This window comes from Mchenga conophoros, linkage group LG1 (genome assembly GCF_057382185.1).
Source record: "Mchenga conophoros isolate Kocher_MC1m ecotype Shallow Benthic linkage group LG1, M_conophoros_male_GT1.1, whole genome shotgun sequence".
NCBI lineage: Eukaryota > Metazoa > Chordata > Actinopteri > Cichliformes > Cichlidae > Mchenga > Mchenga conophoros.
The window spans coordinates 15,153,939-15,175,665 of record NC_140526.1 but is presented as its reverse complement, the minus strand read 5'-3'; the positions used below and the strand labels follow the sequence as shown (position 1 = coordinate 15,175,665).

General features: G+C 39.2%; 1 protein-coding gene across 6 annotated transcripts in view; it reads right to left on the bottom strand.

Moving 5' to 3' along the window:
• ush2a (Usher syndrome 2A (autosomal recessive, mild)) overlaps positions 1-21,727 on the bottom strand; it is a 221,115-nt gene that overhangs the window by 182,625 nt on the left and 16,763 nt on the right. For all 6 annotated transcript variants that reach the window (XM_085267418.1, XM_085267410.1, XM_085267383.1 and 3 more), the window contains 4 exons: positions 8,491-8,626; positions 2,085-2,148; positions 1,268-1,369; positions 933-1,122 (listed from right to left, as the gene is read on the bottom strand). In XM_085267418.1, the coding sequence (XP_085123544.1) occupies positions 933-1,122; positions 1,268-1,369; positions 2,085-2,148; positions 8,491-8,626 (492 nt within the window). The remainder of the gene's footprint in view (positions 1-932; positions 1,123-1,267; positions 1,370-2,084; positions 2,149-8,490; positions 8,627-21,727) is intronic.

Below are 21,727 nucleotides of genomic sequence, written 5' to 3'. Positions count from 1 at the left end.
AAGACACCCAGAAGTAGTCTCTTATCACATACAAACCATGTGTGTGCCTGTGTGTACAGTAGGTGTGTCTCTCTTTAAGTGTTATCTAGAACTACAGAGTGGGTTGGGACACTGGGTTACACAGTAGGGAGTGGACTAAGCCACCACTACGGCACAATCCCCACACCCACCCCACTTACTAACATAAATACTTGAAACCTCAGAGAGTGGCTTTTATCTAGGGACTTGAGTTGGGCGACCACATCAGGACAGCTCCCAAAATCCTGCCCACACTCACATACACAGTTCAGAGAGAAGAGGAATTAGTCTTTTGACAACCCCAGCGTCAACAGAGCCAAAATCTAGCAGTCTTCCTCTCTTTCTCCCTCTCTGCCCCTCTGTGTGTGTGGCATTGAAGAGCTTAGACAGAACTGTCCACTGCACACACACAGGTGCAAGTGCAGATACATATTGTGGTGTTTGAATTGCAGCTTTTCAAATTTATACTAGACAACAATGGCATTTAGTTGACTGTTCAAATAAAATGATTTCTTATAAGGTCATCACATTACTTAGACTATCCATAGCAAGCACTAAATCTCAAAGTAAAAATAAGTTTACAGTAAACCTGATGCACCTATCCAATACTTTTGCTGTGCCTGATGAAAATTATTGAATGAATTAGCCTTTCAGTGTAGCCAGACAGCAGGTCTGGTCTTAAACTACAAAAGAAAAACATTTGGTACCAGGCCTATAGATTCTGTGCAGGCAGATGTCTGTACAGTCTTTGTCATAGTTGCTGCAAAAGTACAGTAACACGGGAAAAATAAGGGAAACTCTCAAAAACAGTCTCATGTTTGCCAAATGAAGCCAAAATTACAAATAAATTACAATATTTAAATTGGATGTTTCTCAAAACATAGTGGGCTCATGGCTGAAATGAGGTGCATTACCTGGTACTGTCCATTAGCCAAATCTACTGTAATAGTGACTCCTTCATCCAGTTCCTGTGCAGTCATGATCTTAGATACCCATGTGGTACCCATGTCCTGATCGTTGATATAACTTAGTGGATGGGCATTAAGGTTCAGTCTTAAGACTCTGTCATTGGTGGTGTCCTCAACCGCATTGGGGATACAATATCTGTTAATGGTAGCATAATATAAAACTAGTGTTTTAAATAGAGGAAAACTAATTTATTATTAGTTTTGGTATTACAAAGTAACTCCAGCTATAATATTCAGTTTTGAAAAAATGTACAGAGTAAATAAAAACTGTGATACTGTACCTCTCAATTAGAGGGTGCACCCTTGGGTGAGTGGGAGGACATCGACACTCAGACTGGACATGGAGCTCAGGGAGGACTCCTGAATACAGCTCTACTATTTCCCTGGTAAAGGAAGAAACTATACATTAAACCTAAATTCTGAACACAGAATGTCATTGCATGCAGACTAAACTGGGGATATGAAAAAAGAAGAAAACAACCAAAATTGAAACCAAAATATAAGTTAACAGCATTCTTTATTAAATTGTGTTAAATTAAACTATATAACTACTTTATATATATACTTAACGCTGTAAAACAAAAATCTGATGGATTTCCATTTTAAGAAAAAATCTCAAAGCACCTGTTAATGTCCTTTCGACTAAACATTTAGCTTAAACTGGTTAATCAAAGCCATAATTTGAAACTTCAGCCTTTTGTTTAGTGCATCTCTAATCTTGTCAGCTGCTCCCTGTGTGGAGTACATCACTGGTAACCAAAAGACTAATTGCTTTGTATTGAAGTCTCAGGAAAATCCTCTGGAAGCAGTATGGATTTTAAGATGCAATGATAAGCCCCCTCCTTATTTCACTTTAACACTTTATGATACTTCTACTTCCTTGTTATGTTAATCTGTTCAGTATTTGTGTATTTCTCACGATTTCTAAATCTTTTTTCTTTATTCAGTCTCTAAACAGACATTGAATGCTTTTCGTATGTGCTATAATTTATAGCTCTTTTCCTAAAAACTAATTTTCAGTGGTCATTTTATGACTCCTCCCTCCTTTCCCACTAGCCAGTCATTACCTGTCTCTCAGCTTCCTTCTGTCCAACTCACCTGTTAGTCAAAGTGGTAGGATAGAATCTAAAGTCCTGCATTCGTCCAATGAACTGATTAGACCCTGGAGAGATGAAAGGGGAGTAGGAAATGACATAAAGAAGGTGTTAATGGGTTTGCACTGAAGGCACTGAGTGAGAGGATTTCACAGTATTTAGTAGATTATCTTATCAGGTTCTTGATACCAGCTAAGTGAGGCTGCCCACAGCTGCTTATAATGGCCAAGTTCACAGTACAAGCCGAACTACATCTGCCAGTCTTTACGTGTCTCCACTAGAGAGCAGCTAAAGCTAAAGCATGGCTTTAATTGGTTAATGATTGTTTACTCTAAACTGGACACTCTTTGTATGAACCTGCTGTGGAAACCTTAAGAGCATGTATCCAGGCTTTTTACAATAATTCCCTTTAGTTTAATATATTAAGATAACCATTAATTGCTACAATGCAGCAGCTCTTCTGCTGTGATATGCGTGTTTTATTTTACAACTGATTTTAAAGGTACTTAAATCAGTGCAATATAAAACCAAGTGGCAATTATATATAAAATATAAATTTTATAATAAAATGTATGATACACAATTGCTGCAGGTAGCTGTAGTGATTGTGGTGGCAAATCGAGGAGTACATAAAACAAGCAATTGCTAGTCAGCTGTCTCACCTTTCAGTTCTACTGCTCAGTAGTTTATTATGGTCAAAATCATAGACTGCATCAAAAAAGAAAAACTTGTTTACTTTGTATTGCTACTTTTTTTTTCATCAGAGTCCAGACTGACTGCTGGAGTGACTCACCATAACCTCTGGAGACATAACGTGGTATTACGAGGATGTTTGGAAATAAATGTTGCATATTGCACCTTGAATTATTTTCTGAACTATAAAAAACTGGATATTTGTAAGGCCATAAAGTTGTAAATGACAAATTAATTTAATTAAGTTAAAAAAATAGTACTTTTAAACAATAAATGTTCATAAATAGAGAAAACAAAAAAAATTTAAGTTCCCAGTCACTTAGACTAGGAGATGTGAGTACTTTTAATGTGAGTACAACTGTTAGTACTGTTCCTCCCAGCTTATTTAAAGCTGATCTACTCATGAAACAGGAAGAGACCATGTCCAAATCAGGTAGATCACATGTGCAACGCTAGTAACGCTCCACAAACATAGCGACGGATACTGGTTTGCAACCAGAAAGCTTTCATTTTGAAGCAGCAACAGGAGGAAAAGTTAACTTAATGGTTTAAGTAAACAGAAAGAAGTCAGCAAACAGTAAACTATGGCTCATATTGAAAAGTACAAACACAGGAACACAGTGATCAGAAGTTTAGTTTCACACAGAGAGATTCAGCAGAAGCAACAAAGGAGTTTTCTCTACTGTCTACAGCAAAGAAAGACATGATTTTAGCCGCCAATGACACAGATTAGCAGAAAAGACCATCACAGGCTGGCTGCAGATAGCACTATTACTGAGCAGAACTTCACTGCTTATCTCCTGCATATGGCTCAAGTTGAAGGAAGAAATCTTATCAACAGTGAGACTGGAACTAAATTCACTGCCAATGTAAAGCTCAGATATTACTATATTTAATACATTCTATCAGAAATATCGGCAAAACAAACAAAAAACATTTTATCTCATGCAAAGAGTTAAAAAATTGTGGACACAGCCTCTCAAGCTTCAAAGTGTCTTTAACAAGCATAGATATGCTGGAATACATCAAACACACATGGACATACTGGACTGAACACCAAAGACAAAGAAATCAAACACATAAGCACAGTAAAGTTCAAACACATCATCTTCTCCATACATAACCATACATATGTGACAATGTTGGACAGAACATAAGAAGATGAAATCTGTCCAAAAAAGAAGGCTGGAGTCTTTTAGTATCCAACCAACTTTTGTCTGGTTCGACAATAACTCTTAGAAGATGGATAACGTCTCTAAACATCGACAGAACCCCTGCCATGTCTAGCTTTGCCTGTGAAAGTGTCTGTGTGCAAATGCTTGTGTATGTGTGTATGTGTATTTGTATTTGCTGCTCAGAGAGGCTTTGGTGTGTTTGGCCCAACCACAGTATTGTGTGTTTGAGTGTGTGTGCTTTGGGAGGGTGCATGTGCATGTAAAACAGAAGGAAAGTGAGGAAGTGTTATGGGATGTAAGTGTGTTAGATCAGTGTGTGGTTGTGCAGCCTTAGGCTTTGGCTGAGGATTTCTTTAGCATGTGGAAATGGGATTATGCCTTCCTCTGAAAAGCACTCTTCCTATTGTTACTGGGATGATGCAAGGTATAAGCCTTAAATCTCTCTTCTCTGTGTGTCTCTCTCTTCTTTCTGTGTGTTTAACTTACTTACAGCCATTTCTCTTCTTATTCTTTGTTTTTATGGTATAACAACTGATGGCAGTTTAATAACAGGCCATAACAGGTATGTGTTTTTCCTCTCTGTCTTTTAATAGAGTAGATTAAAGCATCAATTATCATATTTACTACGTTTCTGAGTCCATAATTTCTTACTGGTTAAATAACAGTGACAGTCCTGGCTGCAGCAATACCAGCCAATGTTAAATACTACAAGTCCCAGGATACCAAACACAGCAAACATTCCTTAACCAGCTTACAGCAGTTTGCCACCATTCCTTTTTCCAATATATGCACACAGAAGAAAGCAGCAACCAAGCAAGTTTTTAATATCATAACCAAAGTCTTAGCTACAAGATTGAGCAAACATATTTCAACAATTATACATCCTAATCAAACAGGATTTATTCCTGGTAGATGGTCATTCAATAATGTCTGTTTATTATTAAATACAATTTACTCAGGTTATGAAAAAGAGGCTAAAACAGCAGTACTTTCTCTGGATGCCCAAAAAGCGTTTGATCAGATTGAATGGTCTTATATGGGCAATCGTGGCTCAAGAGTTAGGAGTTTGCCTTGTAATCAGAAGGTTGCCGGTTCGAGCCCCGGCTTGGACAGTCTCGGTCGTTGTGTCCTTGGGCAAGACACTTCACCCGTGCTTGCCTACTGGTGGTGGTCAGAGGGCCCGGTGGCGCCAGTGTCCGGCAGCCTCGCCTCTGTCAGTGCGCCCCAGGGTGGCTGTGGCTACAATGTAGCTTGCCATCACCAGTGTGTGAATGGGTGGATGACTGGATGTGTAAAGCGCTTTGGGGTCCTTAGGGACTAGTAAAGCGCTATATAAATACAGGCCATTTACCAGGCCATTTATATATTTGAGACTCTAAAACAATTTGGTTTTGGGGAATATTTTAGGGATTGGATTAAAATGATTTATCTGTGTCCGGTGTCCTGCATTCTCACTAACGCAGATAAATCCTCCCCCTTTCAATTACAACGCGGAGTGAGACAGGGGGATCCCCTCTCACCGCTTCTTTTTGATATAGCTCTGGAGCCCCTTTCCATTAACATAAGAAACCACCCTGGTATACAGGGAGTTAAATTTGGGAATGTTGAAAGTCTTGTTAATATGCATGCAGATGATTTACTGATCTGCCTTTCCGAACCAGAAATTTCATTCCCTAATCTTTTAAATTGCATTAAACACTTTGGGAAATTATCAGGATATATGATCAATTGGGACAAATCTGAATTTATGCCAATAACAGATAATCTATGCCCAAAGTTTCTCAGCTCACTCCCATTCAAATTAGTGACTACATCTTTTACCTATCTTGGCCTTAAGATCTCTAAAAATCCCAAACTCCTCTATAAATTGAATTTTTTGGAAATGCTGGACAAGCTCAAAGACGATATCAAAAAAAATACTTCCAGTGGGGGGTTGGGTCTTCCTGTGTTTAGACATTATTACTGGGCAGCAAATTCAAGAGCTCTATTGCACTGGCAGTGGGGTTTGCCTACTGATTATTGTTATGATAAGCTTCCGATCTGGCTCCAGGTAGAGGCAGCAAAAGTATCTGAAGCCTCATTACCGGTCTTATTGTTTTCTAACACGGGTTCTTCTAATAATTCGATCAGTCGTAATTTTGTTGTTAAACACTCCTTAAAGATATTAAGTCAAATTAGAAAATCTCTTAAACTACCTGACTTTTCAGTAAGAATGCCAATAATACATAACTACTTGTTTAAACCAGGTAAAGTGGATAGGGTGTTTTTAGAATGGGGAGAAAAGGGATTGAAATGCATTGAGGACTTATATAGATGACAAATTTATGTCTTTTCTTCAACTTCAACAAAAGTTTCAGTTACCTCAATCACATTTTTTTCGTTTTCTTCAAATAATGAATTTTGTGCAACAAAACTTTTCAGACTTTTCACTGAAGCCACTAAGTCATACTTACTTTGATATAATTCGGAAAGCTGATTTTAAAGTGCTTTACAATCCCAGTTGATTCTGATCGAATTAAGAATACACGGACTGAAGACCTCGGTGTTCCTCTGTCTGAGGACCAATGGTCAAATTGTTTGTCCAATATTCAGAAAGGCTCAATAAACACCAGATATAAACTAATCCAGTTTAAAGTCATTCACAGATTACACTTTTCTAAACTTAAACTTAACGGATCTATAATTCTGTATCCCCCTTATGTGACAGATGTAATATCGGTGAAGGTTCCCTTGCACATCTATTTTGGCATTGCCCTGTCTTGAAAGCTTTTTGGAGCCAGATTTTTACGTGGTTTTCAAACCAATTTAGGAAAAAAGTGCCACTCGATGGTAGACTGGCTATACTTGGATCATTTGCATCAATCGAATCTTTTTCCTTTTCACAAAAACAGATAATTACAATGGGTATGCTGGCTGCAAAGAAACGTATTCTTTTACAGTGTTTTAAAAGGTGGATTAATGAGATGGTGTCTGTGGCTAGGGTGGAACAGATACAAATTGGTCGAAAGGGGAAACTGGCAAGTTTTTGTACGATTTGGCAGCCATTTCTAGAATTTTTAAAAATTAACTGATCATAATTCATGCCTCACACTCCGCGTGAGTTTTCTTATTTTATTTTACTCTTTAGTTAGTTAATATTGTTATAATTTTTTCTTCTTCTTTTTTTCTCCTTCTTTTTCCTTTTTTCATGCTTATAAGTTCACAAATGCTAAATATAGTAATTGTCCTCAGTTGAATCTGTATAAGCATGCTGTGTTTAATTTAAAAGCAAAAAATAAAATATTTAAAAAAACCCAAAACAAAACCTTTTTTAATATGTTTACATTAGAACCAGATTTAGGACTGAAACTTGTTAGAACTAATACTTAAAATACATATTGATATCAACATTATGTAAACATAATGATACTTGTTAGTTAGTTAACCCGACCCAAAATTCTTGATAAAGAGAGTAGTAAGATTCATTGTTATTATAAAAACCTTAGCTTATAAAAACAAGGTAATTAGCCAATGTAAATGCGCTGAATGAAAAATGCTGACCCTGAACAGTGAGGAAAACCTTGGTTTGGTTTCATGAAAATCTTAGGGATTACACAGATTTATGATAAAGATTTTCAGTACCATATGGACACATATTATTCACACCTCTGCACCAAGTTAGCTCCTTAAAGTTATTAATAATGTATTATTAACAGCTGATTTAGGACTTTCTTGACAAGTGATCACACTTCCTTAACAACATTTGAGTTGGTAGTTGGCCTTTAAAGATCTTTTCGCTGTACTTACAGTTTTCGGTTAGTACTTTCCCATCCAAAAACAGACATAGCTGTTAATCAATACATCTGATCAGTATTTACATAATCAATCCACTGATAAGAATTCTAGACACAGCCTCTGGGTTCAACAACCCTTCTCCCTCTCCGTCTACCACACGCACAACATCTCTGATTCTCTCTCACTCCCTCAAGCCAATCACTTGCATTGATCATCCTCTCTGTTGTGATCTTCAGCTGATCAGCTGCTACCTGCTGTGAACTACGGATCAATGACTGATAAACGAGAAGAAAAACACTCGTTTATCACCCTGGAGATGAACGGATATCATTTTTCTCTCAATTTCTCTGCTATTGACTGTTAGACAGCTCGGAGGCACTACAAATCAATCACAGATGTGTAGTTGAAGCAGGATAAAGGCTCGGAGGAAAATAAAGGTGAAGCAGTCATTGACGCCATATTAAGATATACTGACATGATAAACTAAGAAGTAATTTTTCTCTTCTTGGACTGAAAAAAAACCCCAGATGGTGGTACTGGCTCAGATAATAAAGGTGAAGCTTATTCTTTATTCTTAAAGCAGTGTTTTTACAGTTTGGACATCATAGACATTTAAAACAACACAACAGAGGAAGTAAAGCATCTAAAACATCTGGCTGTAATGTGGTGCTGAAGTAAAGAAATTTATCAAATGCATTTCATGAAAATGTATTGAAAAAAACAACCCAAATCAAAATACTTAAAAAAACAAAAAACAGTCATATTTACCCTTAGAGCTGAGTCCCACCCACATGGCACCATCCTCACTGACATCAGAAAGCCTGGTGGTCAGTTGTTGTGTGTCAAATGGTGTTCCATCCTCTTTGAGGCCATCCAGGAAAAGATTTGCATGTCTGTCATGGATCTGCAATTTCCATCAAAGGGAGATACATATATCCTTGATGAGCAGAATGAAATCATTCTTTATATTTACCTTGTATGTTTACAGCTCTGTGCAGTGAACTGTGTGTATGAGGGGTTTCAAACCTAAATAAGCTGTGGGCCACTGCTGGCACTGCCATCTCATTTGGGGCTACTTTAGTGTTCAAGTAGTACAAATAACAAAAAAACAAACAAACAAGAAAAAAGCCACAAATGTTTCTGAAAATGTAGTGTTGTGTTTGTTTTTTTAAATTTCATTTGTTGTAGAAGATGACAAAACTGCAAATCTGAGCCCCCTGGTGTATATTAACTAGGGTAGGGTCACAAAAATGTCAAAAGTGTCACAAAACTGTGACTAGTACACTACGCTGACTCGGATAACTGAGTTATATTTAAAAAAATGAAAAACACCTAGTAGTAGCTTGAGGATTTGATTGAGAAACGAAAACTGACCGATGTTTTAAAATAATGTCTATGTATATTTTACACCAAGCTTTATATATAGGACAGTGCAAAAGTGATCACATTAAAAGTTTTATTGCAGGGAGTGGCCAGAAGGGCACATGCAGCTGTACAGACATAGCAGCAGGTTACTACTGTAACACAGCATCTTAGAAAGCGGCAGCTGCTCTGTGTTCGCCTGTTCATCTTTGTGCAAAAGTGTGTGCAAACACCATCAGTGCATATCTATGCGCGTGTGTGTGTGACTACGTGTGTGTGAATTATACATACGGCTAATCTTCCAGCTCATTTCCCCAGTAGCAGAAAGTGCCTCAGGCTAAACTGCCTCAGCTGCAAATTAGCTTTCTGTTTGACCAAAAATCTCCTCTCCACTCCTTTCCCCTCTCCTTTCCTGATCTGCTGCATGAATATTAAAAACTGCACAGCAGACAACACCGTCAAAGCAGGACCAGTTCGCTTTCACATCAAACCCAGGCCAAAAGAAAGATACTTCCAAAAAAGGGACATCACTCCCCCATCCCCGCCTCACACACACACCCACCCACCCCTCTTCCGCTCACCAAAAAAACTTTAATGTGTCCTGTCCCACTTTCTCCCTTTACTGCAATCTCCAAATCCTGTGTTTGGGAAACACACTGTGGGACCACTGATAGACGTGACAGTCTCTGTCTTACTAGAGCCCTCCTTCTCCTGTTTCATCTTTCTCGTCTCTTCCACTCTGGTCCTCCTTGCTTTGTCCTTTCTCCTCTTCATGAGGTCATTTGATTCCTTCACCTTTTTTTCAGTTTTTCAGTCTCCTCACCTCATTTTCATTTTCTCCATTTTCTACCCTTTTTCCAAAACCATTTTTACTTTCTCGTCCCTCTCACTTGATGACTTCCTCCTCTCATCTCCCTTCCTGTCTCTTCCCCTCATGTTTATCTTGCCCCGTCGTTCTCACTTGTTGTCAGCTCTTTAGGGAAGTTGAAAAGGTGTGAGGAGAGAAATAAGTCCAAGTCAAAAAACGCCTTTAGGGGATGAAGGCAGGCCCAGACAAGTGTCTGCCTCTCAGAGGATAGTTAAGACACCCAGACAGACACTTTCATGATAGCTGATTGAAGACTGGCAAACGCATGAGAGCACAAGAGAGAGCGCAGGAGAGTAAGGGAGTGGAAAAAAAGAAAAGAGGGAAAAAGAGACAGGGGGAAGAGAAAGAAAAGTCTGAGCGTGGCTGTAAGAGAGGAAGCTAGAAGAAGGGCCCTCTTTAGGAATCTCTAAGCCAGAGCTGTGTTGCTCTTGGGATGATGTGAGGCAGTTGTCAGGCCTGATGTAAATGAATCCTGAAGCACTTCATCCTCCTTAGCCGCCATGCGCCCTTTTGAAACACAGCCAACTCCCCTTTGTTAGCTTTCACAAACACTTTTTCTCCAGTTTTCCTTTTCCCTGCCCATCTGTATTTTTACCTCATCCTTTCCTCCACCTTTCTTCGTCTCTTTTAGCCAGTGTAACTTCAGAGTTCTTTCAGCATATGGGTAAACAGAAAAAGGACTTCTTGAATTCTTGTGTTGATAACTAGTCTCATTTGGACTGTGTCCAGAAGAAAGATGCATTTGAAACTCTACCTGTTCTCTTTCTATTACACAGAGGACAAGCACCATAAGGTATTGCCACTACTTGCATATCCATTTATACAGTGTAATCCACAAGTAGCAGCTACTATTTTTAGTTAATTATGTATTTACAAGAATAGCAATTACCTGATTTGGCATCATACTGTAACTGAATGTCCCAGGGTTATACTGTATAACAATTTATTCAACAAAGCGACTAACCAATTTTTCGACTATAACAATTATTAATTGTAAAATGGTTACAAAGACTGGTTGAAAAGATAACTATGGGTTTTATTTCCCTATCCTGCAAACTCAAACTGCCACATTAAGATCAAAGCTGAAACTGTAAAGATATATGATTTCAGCAAGTTTCAGTCCTAAACTAAACTGAATATTAAAACTCAAACTCTGCACCAACTGTGGTCCATGCAACTACTTATAGCTGCAGAAGCATCATTAGTTTTTGGCCTGTATACCTTCAGTGTGAAAACTGCTTCTTCTGCTACATTGATCAAAATGCCACAGTTGATGTTAGATGAAAATTAAACTATAATAAAACAGAAACAGCACATTTTCTTTATTTATTCTTATTTTACATTGTATTATCCCCATTTTCACTGCAGTGGTAAAACTGATTGCCTTAGTTTAGTTGGCCTTAAAGGATTTCCAGGTACTATATTTCCCCTAAAACATATATCAAAGAGTTCTATAGCTCTTTAGTCTGACTTTCATAATTTACATTTATTAAATAGTTTTTTTTAACTGTGATATTTATTTTTTGCCCTCTTTGGGAGTTTTAAGCGCCCTTTCATGGCGCAAAACTCACCCCACTGGCAACAGTACCACCTAAGCCTTTCTAAAAGCCCAGAAACACCCTGAGTGGAAAGCTTTTAGTGATCTGTATACTGGCATTTTGACTAAAGCTCTTCTCGATTTTCACACTCCTGCCAAGCCATGGGTCAGTACACAGTGTGGACAGCAGTGTTTCTCCTAAGCTGAATTCGCAGCTGTGGGCCACAAAAGTAAAGGCAGTTAAGAAAGTACTAGTAAAAAACATCTCAAAGTTGCTATTCTGGTCATATAAAAACATTACCCATTGTAAATAATTCTCATTTTATATCAATATAATACCTGCAACCAATACCAAACATAAGGATCAGCAAAAAAAGTTTTTTAAAAAGTCAGCTGTAAAATATTCATTACATCACATCCACATGCATTCAAGTGATATTACCTGTTTAACCTGCTATTTCTTTCTTTCTTTTCTGGTATGGTTCAATTTCTGCAGGGGGTGCAGGTGGGAGGCATGATAAAAAAAAGTTTAAAACCCCTGTTTTAATGTAAAATTATCAGCAATGTATTGAAACATGTCCCTTTGAAATATATACACTGCACATATTCCATATTTAATGCTGTATTTGTCATTCTCTTGGTGCTGTATTTGTCATTAATGCTTCTTGGAAATAAATCTTTTACCACTTGAAAGCCTGTTTATTTTTCCCTTAAGTGGTGCCACATATGTAAGGAAAATGCATGTGTACAATGAGCAACAGAGTTGAGTAAAAAAAAACAACAACTTGTCAACTCTTCTCTGCCAATGCCAAACAGCCTATTCTGCTATTTTGGTGTCACTGGATTGGATGACTAGATGTCTCAGAGGAAAAAGACATATCGGAAATTTAACATACGGGGGCCTCAGCAGCATGTAGAAGAACCATCACTCTGGCACAAACAGCACACCCAAGCTGACCCCACAAGTGCTCACTAGGGTTGAGGTCAAGACTTTGGAGATATGGGACTGTCACTGATTGAAGAATTTCATCTTGATATCTCCAATGCCTCCAATGATGACAACGCCTGTTTTTCCAGTGAGGTAGATTCTGTCCAACACCACCACATTGCCTCCACCAAGCTTGGTACCCTATCAGTGGAGCAATCAGGGTCTTCTCCACACTTTGATCCTACGATCCAACTGTCATAGGCACAATATGGATTCATTGCTGAACAGCACTAATAAGGCAACTGATTTTCATCACTTGGGGTACCAGAAGCCAACAACAAAATAAGATGTTTGGCATTGGTAGTTTTCATCGGTGCAACCCACACGCTCAGCTCTGCTGGTCAACCCACAAATGTATTTTCCTTACAAATGTGACACCATTTAGGGGGAAAATAAACAGGCTTTCAAATGGTATAGGATTTATTGCCAAGAAGCATTGTTAAACAAAAATAATAAACGAAAGACAAATTTCCTTAATTTTATATAAACTTTACATTTTTAGATGATTATATAAATGGCCTGCATTTGTATAGCGCTTTTCTAGTCCCTAAGGACCCCAAAGTGCTTTACACTACATTCAGTCATTCACCCATTCACACACACATTCACACACTGTAGCCACAGCTGCCCTGGGGCACACTGACAGAGGCGAGGTTGCCGGACACTGGCGCCATCGGGCCCTCTGACCACCACCAGTAGGCAAACATGGGGTTAGTATCTTGCCCAAGGATATTTGGCATGCAGCCAGGAGGCAGCCTGGGATCGAACCACCGACCTTCTGATTAGTGGCTGACCTGCTCTGCCACCCCATGGCTGTAGCTTAGAAGGTCTACTATTTTGAGTATGGTCTACCATACTCAAAATGGTGTTACAAATAGACAGCTGTCACAGATTAAAGGTTTAGCTCATCATGATACAGAAACCATGAGCAAAACGGCAGAATTTTGAAATCTATTATACCCTCCTAGGACTGTACTCTTTTGGACAGAGATCTCAGATGTTGTCCTAGGATCTGCTAGAGCCTCTCGTCTAGCTTGGGGGTCACTGCACCAAGTGCTCCAATTACCACTGGGACCACTATTGCCTTCACCCTCCACATGTTCTCAAGTTCTTCTCTCAGGCCTTGGTATTTTTCAAGCTTCCCCTGTTTATTCTTCCTCATGTTGCTATCCATCAGTATAGCTATATCTATCACTACTTGGCACAGATGTTCCGGCCACTTGGTTATGGCGTCTTCCTGATGTAATCATGGATATTCGTTGTCTCATCCTGGACAGTGGTTCTGACACTCACTAATACTCAACCTCCGACCTGTTGCTTAGCATACAGTCTCAGGGTGCTGGATTTGGGGCTATACCCTCCATGCATGGTCAGGAGCTTTATTGTCTTGATGTTGGTGGCTTCTATCTCCTTCTGTATTCAGCAGGATACCTGATCAGGGGGTAGATCTTGTTCTTCCCATTCAGCTGACTCTTCAGGACATGCCTGACCCTCTGCAGGTATTTGGTGGTTGTGGATTCACTAGTGGCTTCTTCATCATTCCTATTTACCTGTGGGATTTTCAGGTATTTGTAGCTATCCTTGATATCTGCAATGTTCCCTTCTGGTAGTTCATTCCCCTCAGTTCTGACGGCCTTCCCTCTCTTTGTTACCATCCAATTATACTTCTCCAGTCCAAATGACATTCTGATGTCATTGCTATATACCCTAGTTGTGTGGATGAATGAATCCATGTCTCGTTCACTTCTGGCATACTGCTTGATGGCACCCATATAGAGGAGGTGGTTGACAAATGCTCCATTCTGTAGTAGGTATCCGTAGTCTTGCAAATGCTCTCACTGAAGGGATTCAGGCCTGTACAGAAGAGCAGTGGAGACAGAGCATCTCCTTGGTAGATCCTGCACTTGATGGTACAATTCGCTTGAAGTTGGCCTCTAGTGTTGTTTGTCACATCCCTATTGAGTTTTTGATGAAAGTTATTAGGGTCCTGTTGATCTTGTATAGTTCTAGGCATTCCATCCACGTGAGGGGCATTAAGTCATAGGATTTCTTATAGTCAATCCAGACAGTGAACAGGTTAGTGGTGCTTTTGCAATCTCGAGCGACTGCTCTGTCTACCAGTAGCTGGTATTTTGCCCCTCTGTTATTCTTGCCAATTCCAGTTACTTGCCCTACTCGTGTATTGACCCATGTGCCTGTTCATCTTAGCCGCTATGATGCCTGACAGGAGCTTCCATGTGGTATGAGGCAGGTTACTGGCCAGTAGTTGGATGGGCCCACTCCCTTCTGGGGATCCTTGCGGATCAGGACTGTCTGGCTGTCAGTTAGCCATTCTGGGTGTCTCTCGTTGATTAGCAGCTGGTTCATTTGTGCTGCCAGATGCTCATGGAGTGCAGTCAGTTTCTTCAGCCAATAGGTGTGAATCCTGTTGGGCCTGGTGCTGTCCAATTATCTATACCTGGGACCCTTTCTTGGATGTTTGCCACTGTGATGGATACTGGGCCATGTTCAAGGAGGTTGCTGTGGTCTGCTCCTAGCTCCACTAGCTAGCACTGAGCATTGCAGTTATGGGTTGCATCATTTTTCCAGATGCTCTTCTAGTATTACTCCATCTCCAGCCTTGGTGGGGCTGTTCTCATGTTGTTCCCCTGCCACTGAGAGTACACCCTAGATGGTTCAGCAAAGTACAGCTAGTTTATTCTCCTGCTTTCTATCTCTTTGGTATACCTTTTCAATTGGCTGGCTAAGGCTGTGAGTCTTTCCTTGGCAGTTTCCAAGGCCTCAGATATGGGCAGCTTACTGTACTTCTTAGGCACCTTCTTCATCGCACCTTTCTGTAGCTCCGATAGTTGGCTAATTTCCCTCTGTGCTACCTTAGCCTCTAGTCTCCTTCTCCATGTAGGACACTGCTCCTTGTGGCTGTTCATCTTACAGCCAAACATCTCTGTGAGGACTGCTGCTGTGTATAGATCAGCTGGTTGGTTTGGGGGATGGTCACAGTAGGGATTTTAAGTATTGCTGCATTCACATCTTTTAGTAGACCTTCAGAGGGTACTTCACATAGTCTTGGTAATCGGCTACAGAGAGTCTAGGTTTCCAGCTTCACCATTATCCTATCTTTCAGGTCAGCAGCCCTTCCTTACCATAGCTTATATATATATTTGTTATTATAAAAAAGAACATGTATTTGATGCTAACATGTATTTGATGCCCTAAGATGCTTAGGGTCAAAGGTAGGGCATAGCATAAAAAGTATGATGATTCAAAAAAGAAAGTATTTTAAGAGAGAAATCTATTTTACTGCTGTCAGATTATTCTATTAACAACTAGAGGAATGCTAAGCTTTATGCAGAGCTGAGCGTGATAGTACACATGAGCACATGGGTGTTTGAATGCAAGTTTTTCACAGACACTAGTTTATATACACTGCACTGTTACTGTTTGACCTTTCTCACACAGAATCCCACCTTACCCCTCTCCCACATTTTACACTTCCCTCCCATCAACTCTTTTGCTCTCATCATTCTTTATACCTTAAATCTTTACTTTTTACCCTGATCTCTCCACCCTGCTCACTTGAATTATACTCTCCTGGCTTTTCTTTTTGTTTCTTGGACAATCCAATCATGTTGCTTAGCTTATGCTTCACTGTCTCCTCCTCTTATACCTCATCCTCTTCTTTCTACCTCCTCTAATCCCTGACTTCCTGCCACAGCCCCCACACATCCTACTTCACCAGGCTCTATTCCCCCTGCATCTCTCCTCTGGGCTATGTTGCCCTGTGACTGACTGACATGCCACTCACTGATAACACACCTCATTCCACAGCCAGTGAAGCTTCCAAGGGGGGGGGGGGGGGGGGGGGGAGGAGAATAAAGACAGTGAGAATGACATAAAAAACAAAATGAGAGAAAGAGAAATAACAAGAGATATTATGAGTTGGGAGTGAAGAGTTTAGTGAATGAGAGAACAATACTGTTGTTGACTAGAGAAAAGTAGCAGGCGAGAATAAGTGACACATAACAGGAGATGTTTTGTAAAGTATATAAAGGCATCACCAGAAAGGAGATGTATGTGGCAAAATTATTCTTAATATTAAGAAGGAAAAAAGGAAGGAAGGAAGGAATAAGCAACTAAAATGACAAAGAATAAAATTAACTGGTGTGAATACGGAAGAGTAATGGCCATGATTAGAGCACATGTAATATGGTTGCAAAAGTAGGAGTCCCAGTAACTCCAGTGGTGAAGATATTTAGCATAAGATACTGCGATTCAAGTCAATATAAAAGGAAAAAAATATATAACTATTACTATTTATAGCTCAGTCTTATTTAAACAGCCTAGTAATAGTAATAGTTTTTAAATGGTTAAAACTAATGATGCTGGATGATGGTTTTGAGTCACCATCAGTTAAACAGAATCAAGTTCAATATAACGTAATGCTTGGGTGCTGTCAAAATTCTACAGTTGAGCATCATGTAAAAGACATGAGATAAAAAGGACAAAAAAAAAAAAAATAGGGGCACAGAGAGGAAGAGCAGTTGGGTCAGGTCAACAAAGACTAAGAAGAAGAAGACAAAATTGGAAAAAAAAAAAAAAACCTCCACCAAAGGTGACTTTAAAATTGTCAAATTCAAAGTAATGTTTTCACATTACCATGAAAATGTATTGATTCTATATATGATATGGAGATAGCAGCCAGAGGTGTCTCTCTGCAGAAGCGAGAGCTCCTAAGAGCTCATTTAATCAAAATCTGATTACTTGATTGGATCCAGCTGGCTAACTTACAATTAAGCTTAAGACAGTAGGTGTTCAAGTTTTCATTTGAACCAAAGGGACCGAGGCCTTGTCATGGTGTTGTGTGACTAGATGCTCTCAGATCTCTTTCTTCACTTAATATTTTGGAAACTGATTAATTCCATATTCCAAGCTATCCCTGTTCTCACCCTTCACACGCAAAACAAGCAACGTGAAATCAGTAAGTGGATTTTGACTTTGTGTGTCATCAGCATGTCACTTTTGCATCTTCAGGCACATTTTCACCTTTCCTCTCTCCATTTCTCTCAGTCCGTCTCTTCTGTTATCACCCTCCCTCTCCTTGTTATTCACTCTCCAATCCTCTCCCACCCTCTTTAGTCCCACATCCCCCCTCTATGCTTGCCCTTACTCACTATGAACTGTTAGCAGCTCTGATGTACGGCCAATATTCTCTCTATCATATTAGCACGGCTGAAGTGTGTAAAGGAAGAGATAGGAAAAGAAGGAGAGAAGGAAAAGAGAGAGAGAGAGAGAAAAGATGGGGAGGAGACACATTTGTTCTACTCATCTCAGCGCTAAAAGATACAATTACCTCTCACAGCATATTATCCATGTTTTATACCATCCCAGGGCCCCATGCCTTTGCCTTGCCGCGCTCACCCCATGTAAGGCCCATATTTTAACACTAGCTATGACAGTTTATTTAAGAAAAGAAAATTGTCCCCAGGGAGATGGAGAGTGAGAGAGGGAGAGACTGTGTGTGAGTAAAATGAGAGGGAAAGAGGGAAGGGCAAAGAAGGTGGAGAGGGAAGACAATGAAAGGGGGAGAGAATGAGAGATAGATGAGGTAGCGAGAGAGAATGAGAAAGGGAGGAAAAGAAAATTATCTTCTGGTAAAAAAAAAAGACAAAGAGGAAAAAAGAGAGAGAGGGTGACACACCAACCTTTTAATAAAGACCATAATTCTCAGACTTTTTCTTTCAGAGCAAAAAGCAAAGTGGATCCCTTTAACAAAAAACATTCACGAGAACATACTGAGAATTTACTCTGTAAAAAATGGAGAGATGCTGAAATGAGACAAATCAAATACATTTTTTCCTCAAAATGGTCTGTTCAATGTAGTTTTTTCTTGTTTTATCAAAATTTTAAAAAAGAAATTAATAAATTCTTCCTTGTTTATATTTAGCCCAGTTAGAGACTAAATAAAGAAGATATTCTTGTTTTCGCTGAGAAGCCATGGATGCACCAGTGAATTGTGACCAGGTTAAGTTTGGGCCATGTTGAGCTTGAAATTTCTCCAACACATTTTCTCTTATTGGGAATAAACCTCTACTAACTGCTTCCTCTCCCTGCTACTTGTGACACCTAGATGATGGTGCAAGAGGGCAGATACAGAACCACACTAAAATGTAAGAAAGTTGAAGATAATCATAGCAGATAGCTGCCCCTCTCTGAGCCTCGTTCTGCTGGAGGTTTCTAACTGTTAAAAGGGAGTTTTTCCTTCTCACCATTGCAAAGAGCTTTCTAATAGGAGGTTGCTTGATTGTTAAGGTTTTCTCCAGAATACTGTTGGGTCTTTACCTTACAGTAAAGAATACTTTGACTATTGTTGTGATTTGGCGCTATACCGATAAACCTGAATTAAATAAAACCGAATTAAACAAACAGCTCCTTTTACTCTAACAAGGTTGAAAAGCTTTTTCTTTTCTTTTTTAAATCTAAAGCACCTTGCAGAACCCTAGCCGGATGCATTTTTAGCTCTCATATCTCCAAGCTCCAATGGGAATGAAACCTCTAACCCTGCTTCTATTAATGCCTTGCTCTCACCACTAAGCTGGACCACACTACACACTAACTTAAACCACTGATGTTAAATTAATTAATTAATTTCAGGCTAAAAAAAATCTACAATGGGCATGCACACACACACCTTTCTCTCTATGTAATTGATGCCAGTCTTGTGCCCTTTTGCCTCCAGTGCCAGCAGGCAGAGGGCTACCATAGAGGTGTCCACTTCACCCCTGCATAACAACCTTGCCTCACCTTCACACACATACAGACAAGCACACATAAATGCATGTAATCTGGTGCACACAAACACATGCAGAGAGCATACAAAAGGGTGCATAAAACGCTCCCTTGCATGTACACATAGTGTATGCTTATGCAAAGTATAAACTAACACAAAGTAACCTTCAGTGCGTATCTCTATCTTTCTCTGCCATTCTAGGTGGTACAGAGACAAAACCAAAACCAGGAGAAGCTAATTGGACAGAGTGTGGTGAATCTGCTTGTATCTATATGACATGTAAGGCCTTCTTCATGTCATATAGATAACATATAGATAACATGTCATAACTTCTACATTTATTTTAAGCGCATAATATTAACTAACATTATAAAGGATTTTTGTATTAAGTCAGATTTAAACAAACAGCAGATTTTGCCCAAAGTCCTGTACTATCAGATGTTTAAAAGGAGAAATTCTATTCATTCTAAAAATATATATAGCAATATATTGACCAAAGGTTTATTGTGTCCCCCCCACAGAAACGAGACAACCTTCCTCCAAGACCATACTGCTACATATGACATATAGTAGACAACACAGGACTACATAAAGTGCAATGTACAAAAATTGCACATTACTTTAAAGTATCGTGTGACATGATACTTTCTATATGTTGACAATACACGCAACACTTGTAAAAATCATAATTTCAAAGTTATAAGGCTGTCAACTGTTGATCAATAAATAATTAAGTTAATCTTGCAGACCTTGGTGGATGTAGGCCAAATTTTAATAGATTGTTACATGAACCGAACTTTTATCAGAATTCATTTAAGATTTTTCACACTATCACATTTACAGAAAGAAAGACGTGCATGCAAACGCTACCAAAAGCATAACCTCCTTGGTGTAGGTAATAAAGGTGGGTGTTTCCAAAGACTGTGGTGTTATCAGGCGAGTTAGTTCAAAATAGCAGCTCTCTGCCAAGTCTACACCAGTCCATATACACACAAAGACACAGGCCAGAGTCTAATTGCGCATGAAAACATTCATTAAGGGTATTATGACATGCAGTAGAAGTTTTAGCAGCCAAAGTGTCTAAGAGCAGATTAGTGAAACAGATGAGCTGTCACAGTCCTTAGAATAAATTGGAGAGCAATGGGAACAACTAGTTCTTTCCCTCCAATAAATACATTGATACAGATGTGTGTCTGCATGTGTGTCCTTGTAATCCTGACTGGGCCTTAACTTAGAATGACACCCAGACACATACTTAACTTGTCAGTTTCCCCACTTTTTTTCTCTGTCTTTATGGCTGGGACTCTCTAAGTATATGTTGAGCCAATGTGTGCATCCTCTACTTTCATATATTACTATATTTAATAGCAAGAAATGAAAGTTTCCAGTGTGACTGGTTGTCCATGCGAGGAAGGACAAGAGTTCACAATTTTAATATTATTGGTATCTGATTTATCTCACAATTCTTCTTCATCATGCTCAGCTACTACTGAATTTCCCACACGACTTATGACACTGGGACATAAATTTGGTGAACTTCAATCATTCATTTAGCATTTGTTCAGATTAAGGAAGGTTAATTGTCTAAAAGCATTTTTAAAAATCGTTTTCTCTCTTGCAACCCAAATCAACCTACAGACAATGTAAATTCCAAAACAATCCAAGTAAGCCCAGTAAGGCTAAGGTGCTACAGGCCAAAAGGATTAAAAGATAAATAATTGCTATGTATTATTTTCTCTGTAAACATTTACTTTTAATGTCTACATAAAGAATCAGATCCATCAACCCATCCATTCATTTTCTTCTGCTTATCAGGGTTGAGGGGGGTTCGGTGCCATAGGGCTACCATAGGGCTACCATAGGGCTACCATAGGGCTACCATAGGGCGTGAGGTGGGGTACACTTTGGACAGATCGGTAGTATCAGGGCAGAATCAGATCCTTTTTTTGTTGTTGCAACTATTCATTGTTGAAATATGTCCCACCACTCACCATTGCTCACCACAATATGAATCTGTAGGTGTGATGAGCAGTTTTCTCTCTCCATGTGAACAGAGCTTTCTACAAGAATAAAACACACTGAAAGAGATATGGTGGTGAAACTGACAATTCATAAATAAGGCCAACCAATCCAAGCATACACTGTAGATTAATTACTGAATGCCTTTGTGTTCCTAATTAATGTTATTGCACCTTGATAAACAGTGCTTATGTTCTTTGGATCCCAAGATGATGCATTCATGTACAAAATGCCCTAATTTCTATCAATCATAAACAGAAATGCAGCATAAGAAAGCCTCTCCATAGAGGACGCAAATTTAGGCTTTAGCTCTTTAACAAGCTCTTTAAAGAGAGGTTAAAAGGAAAGACTTTGCTTAGAACAAATTCAGTGGGTTTTAAAAGCCACTTCCCCGGATTTCCAAACTCAGCTGACTTTGTTCTTACTTAACGTAAGCTTAGACCA